The following is a 5,981-nucleotide window of genomic DNA, read 5'->3' as shown; positions in this document are numbered from 1 at the left end:
GCAGCACAACATGACAACACAGCATGGTAGCAGCACAACATGACAACACAGCATGGTAGCAGCACAACATGACAACACAGCATGGTAGCAGCACAACATGACAACACAGCATGGTAGCAGCACAAACATGACAACACAGCATGGTAGCAGCACAACATGACAACACAGCATGGTGGCAACACAACATGACAACACAGCATGGTAGCAGCACAACATGACAACACAGCATGGTCGCAACACAACATGACAACACAGCATGGTCGCAACACAACATGACAACACAGCATGGTGGCAACACAACATGACAACACAGCATGGTAGCAGCACAACATGACAACACAGCATGGTGACAACACAGCAACACAACATGACAACACAGCATGGTCGCAACACAACATGACAACACAGCATGGTCCAACACAACATGACAACACAGCATGGTAGCAGCACAACATGACAACACAGCATGGTAGCACAACATGACAACACAGCATGGTCGCAACACAACATGACAACACAGCATGGTCGCAGCACAACATGACAACACAGCATGGTAGCAGCCCAACATGACAACACAGCATGGTCGCAACACAACATGACAACACAGCATGGTAGCAGCACAACATGGTAGCAACACATGACAACACAGCATGGTAGCAACACAACATGACAACAACATGGCAAATCTGATGGCGAATGGTAAACATCTAGCCGCTCCGAGCACCCTTACCTGCCGATCTATAAATTACATCTCTATAATCTAACATGGGTAGGATAGTCATCTGAATCAGGGTTAGTTTGGCAGCTGGGGGTGAAAGAGGAGCGGTACGACAGAGGAAACCAAGTCTAGATTTAACTTTAGCCTGGAGCTTTGATATGTGCTGAGAGAAGGACAGTGTACCGTCTAGCCATACTCCCAAGTATCTGTATGAGGGGACTACCTCAAGCTCTAAACCCTCAGAGGTAGTAATCACACCGGTGGGGAGAGGGGCATTCTTCTTACCAAACCACATGACCTTTGTTTTGGAGGTTTTTAGAACATGGTTTAGGCCAGAGAAATAGCTTGTTGGACACTAAAAAAGCTTTGTTATAGAGCAATTAACACAAAATCCTGGGAGGGGCCAGCTGAGTATAAGACTACTTCATTTGCATATAAATGGATGAGAGCGCTTCCTAGTGCCTGAGAGAGGTAGTTAGCAAACCAGGCCAAAGACCCCTCAGAGACACCAATACTCCTTAGCCTGCCCACAAGAATGGAAGGGTCTACCGTATCAAATGCTTTAGCCAAGTCAATAAAAATAGCAGCACAACATTGCTTAGAATCAAGGGCAATGGTGACATCATTGAGGACCTTTAAGGTTGCAGTGACACGTCCATAACCTGAGCGGAAACCAGATTGCACACCAGAGAGAATATTACAGATGTCAAGAAAGCCAGTCAGTTGATTATTGACAAGTTTTTTTTTTTCAACACTTTTGATAAACAAGGAAAAATAGAATCTAATAGATTAGATCAAAGGGGGATTTTGTCAACTCATTGTTTACTCAGCTGACTAGACCAGAGTTTTATCAGCCTGCCGCACTCTGAAAAAGCCAATTTAACCCATTTCTTAATCAGCATCATTCTGTGAGTTGAGTGGACTTCAAGAATTTGAGCTAACGTTTGTTTAAAGCCTGTTGAGTCAATTTACAAATTCATGTTTGCCTTTGGAAGGCAACACCGTACGATGGTTCAGCTATATGCCCAAATGTTGACTAAACTCAACCTTACGATTGTACATTGAATCAATAAACTGAATTTGAAGAAGCTTGTTGAGTAAAGATACAAATGTACAAAACCAATCAAACCACACCCATTATTATCATATTTCCCAGCATGCTCTATTGCATGTTGATTTTCATTAATGATTTGTTTCAACACCATGTACACTGATTGGCTGATTAATCCAGCCATTTGTTTCTAAATTAATCCAATTTTCCGCCCGTTGCTAAGGTGACTGGTCCAGTTTATATGATTTAGGTAGCCTAAATAATCACTTTCCCCATGGCAGTCATTCTCAATGCATGTTGATTACAAGTTTGTTAAAAAGTACCTTGAAGAATAAACTAAAATAGATAAAAGTTCCAGTTGTTGGCTATTCTAACTCTGGCTGTATTCTAATAGGAATTACACATCACTTTGCAAGCCAGAATAATGTAACTAGTAGGCTTTATGTGGCCTGTAAACCAGGAGTTTCAGACCACTGTGTTAGGGTGACAAACCAGGGTGTAACTAGGCCCTCAAGAAAGACCTTTTGTATTGTCTGTATACAGAGGTCATCGTTGTGTTATTGCCCCCATGGCTGAGCAGGCAATTTCGAAGCTTCAATGATTCAATCTGCCTTTTTCGCCTTGCAGAAAGCCTTTGTTGAGCTTAAATTAGTACTTAATCAAGGTAAAAACAAGTATATGTTATTTTGTAAATCTCATAAGAATGTATCTGATGATTTATGCATACTTACATTGGATGGGACCCTTATTGATCGTGTCCCAGATTTGATCATTTCTATGCATCTGGATCGATGATAGACTTTCCATCAAAACCATGTTGATGAGTTAGTTAAGAATTAAAATGTGTTTTTTTTTATAGGAATAGGTCCTGCCTTTAGTTAAATAGTAGAAAACAAATAATTCAGTTCGACATTCATTGCGGTCTTCGACGATGACGATATCGTCTCTCTGAATGCGTCTGCTGCTGTATTGAAGTCTCTGGGTGCAGTTTATCACAGTGTCACTACGCTCTGTATCAGTGTTCCACAATTATAAAAGCCCTATTGCATAAACTACCGACCACATCTCACTTCTCTGTTAACCTTCAGAAATACAAGCTATCAGATACGATCTCAGGAATTACTTCAAGAATTTGAGCTAACGTTTGTTTAAAGCCTGTTGAGTCAATTTACAAATTCATGTTTGCCTTTGGAAGGCAACACCGTACGATGGTTCAGCTATATGCCCAAATGTTGACTAAACTCAACCTTACGATTGTACATTGAATCAATAAACTGAATTTGAAGAAGCTTGTTGAGTAAAGATACAAATGTACAAAACCAATCAAACCACACCCATTATTATCATATTTCCCAGCATGCTCTATTGCATGTTGATTTTCATTAATGATTTGTTTCAACACCATGTACACTGATTGGCTGATTAATCCAGCCATTTGTTTCTAAATTAATCCAATTTTTCCGCCCGTTGCTAAGGTGACTGGTCCAGTTTATATGATTTAGGTAGCCTAAATAATCACTTTCCCCCATGGCAGTCATTCTCAATGCATGTTGATTACAAGTTTGTTAAAAAGTACCTTGAAGAATAAACTAAAATAGATAAAAGTTCCAGTTGTTGGCTATTCTAACTCTGGCTGTATTCTAATAGGAATTACACATCACTTTGCAAGCCAGAATAATGTAACTAGTAGGCTTTATGTGGCCTGTAAACCAGGAGTTTCAGACCACTGTGTTAGGGTGACAAACCAGGGTGTAACTAGGCCCTCAAAGAAAGACCTTTTGTATTGTCTGTATACAGAGGTCATCGTTGTGTTATTGCCCCCATGGCTGAGCAGGCAATTTCGAAGCTTCAATGATTCAATCTGCCTTTTTTCGCCTTGCAGAAAGCCTTTGTTGAGCTTAAATTAGTACTTAATCAAGGTAAAAACAAGTATATGTTATTTTGTAAATCTCATAAGAATGTATCTGATGATTTATGCATACTTACATTGGATGGGACCCTTATTGATCGTGTCCCAGATTTGATCATTTCTATGCATCTGGATCGATGATAGACTTTCCATCAAAACCATGTTGATGAGTTAGTTAAGAATTAAAATGTGTTTTTTTTTATAGGAATAGGTCCTGCCTTTAGTTAAATAGTAGAAAACAAATAATTCAGTTCGACATTCATTGCGGTCTTCGGCGATGACGATATCGTCTCTCTGAATGCGTCTGCTGCTGTATTGAAGTCTCTGGGTGCAGTTTATCACAGTGTCACTACGCTCTGTATCAGTGTTCCACAATTATAAAAGCCCTATTGCATAAACTACCGACCACATCTCACTTCTCTGTTAACCTTCAGAAATACAAGCTATCAGATACGATCTCAGGAATTACTCATTCTAGAGATCCCTTCCAGAGATCCCTTCTAGGTAAATCTGCCTTGAGCTATTTTTCACATGGCTTGTGGAATGGTCTATGAAGCAGTCCAGACGGCTATGTGAGGACCTTCTTAAGGAAAAATTTGTTAATTTTTTTATGATTCTATTATTGATCTTGTGTTTTTTGGGGGAGGGGGGGTGTTTGTGTTTTTTTGCTGGCTTATATATTTGAATGTGAACTATATATTTGAACTAGACCCATGTCTTCTAACTTGCTCCAGATGCTGTAAATGAGAATGCATTCTCAGTCAACTCACCCTGGTTAAATAAAGGACACTTTAAAAAATAAATATTATTCATAAAAAGTTTAATTTCACACTGGGGAAATATGCAAATAAGGTAGCATAAATTCTCAAGTTGAATTGTACGTTCACACTAAAATTCTAAATTGATTGAACATACAGTTGAGCTTGAAAATGTATGTTGGTTCAACTACAGTTTATGTCCAAATGTCAAGTAAACTCACCATCCTAATGCAGCTGGTTTAACAAATAGATTCCTCTGTCTGCTCTCGCTCATGCTGTAGGATTTGTCGAGAAGCTTATCATACGACAATGCTCCTCAATCATGTACAGTGCTCACTTAATATGAATGAATAAATTCATCAAATTAATTACTGTGTAAACAAAGGAATTCTTCTGTCTCTCACATGCTGTAGGAGTTGTGCTCAAACCCCAGATTCATTGATGATGGAGCCACCAGGACGGATATCTGCCAAGGAGATCTGGGTAAGCATATTTCACAAAGAGAAGGGGTGTTGCTGTAAATACTGTTAATCCCAAGATCCTCCTCCCACTAATTCTGGCTTCGTGTCCACCAACAGACAGTGAAGGAGACCACAACATATGTTTGTCTACAGATATATTGCAGAAGAGTATAATCTTTGTCTATAGATGTATTAAACGTAGGGCATATATTTGTTCTGTGATGTATTACAGTTTTGTTTTCAATCGTTTTATTTTCACAAGAATGTGGTGCAATTTTCACAATTACATTTTCGTAGTACAAAACTCAAAACAGATGATCAAAAATAGCTAATTTTCAATTGACACACAAAATCACACAGTCACTTTTCCACAAAAATTCATCAGTGTTTCATTTAGAAATACATGTTTCACATTGAAATACATATAAAGGAATTGCTTTTCACAATTGTCAGGACCCGGTTTCAAACCTGGGTCTCCGGAGTGAGAAACAGTCACTTAACCAACTGAGCCAGGAATAGACAGCAGAACCCAGAAGATGAGGCAGACACAGCAGTACTTAAGACGGTGTATTTAATAAAGAAAAAATCATAAAATACAAAAAATGGCAAATCCAAAAGGTGGTAGGTAAAACACAAAAAGACCTCAAAAGAAACTCACCAAAAAATAAACAAAAAACAGAATACCACAAGAACGTCACCCGGAATCGACAAGAGCACACAGAACACTAGGGCAGGGTGCTAACATACAAACACAGAGCACAGAACTGAGGGAAACAAAGGGTTTAAATACAATCAGGGTAAACGAGACACAGGTGCAAATAATAATGGGGATCAAGGGAAAAACATAGGGACAAAAAGCACAATGGGGGCATCTACTGACCAAAACCCGGAACAACCCTGGCCAAATCCTGACAACAATGCTCACGTTATGATAAACTTCTCATTTGAATGGTGCTGGAGGAGATGGCTACCATTTTATGGGCTCCTAACAATTGTGCTATTCTGTGTTTAGTTTTTTTTGGCGTTGTTTGTAACTTATTTTGTACATAGTGATTCTGCCACCGTCTCTTATGTCCGAAAAGAG

At 39.2% G+C, this 5,981-nt stretch overlaps 1 protein-coding gene across 1 annotated transcript in view; it reads left to right on the top strand.

The window, feature by feature from the left end:
• Positions 1 to 4,849: 4,849 nt before the first annotated feature.
• Positions 4,850 to 5,981, top strand: part of LOC135535298 (calpain-2 catalytic subunit-like) — a gene marked incomplete at both ends in the record, with an annotated part of 20,222 nt that continues 19,090 nt past the window's right edge. The window contains 1 exon segment of the mRNA XM_064961963.1: positions 4,850 to 4,919. Within this exon segment, the coding sequence (XP_064818035.1) occupies positions 4,850 to 4,919 (70 nt within the window).

This window comes from Oncorhynchus masou, unplaced genomic scaffold, assembly GCF_036934945.1.
Source record: "Oncorhynchus masou masou isolate Uvic2021 unplaced genomic scaffold, UVic_Omas_1.1 unplaced_scaffold_4744, whole genome shotgun sequence".
Classification (NCBI taxonomy): Eukaryota; Metazoa; Chordata; class Actinopteri; order Salmoniformes; family Salmonidae; genus Oncorhynchus; species Oncorhynchus masou.
Note: the sequence above shows the minus strand (reverse complement) of the source record. Positions and strands in the feature narration are given on the sequence as shown.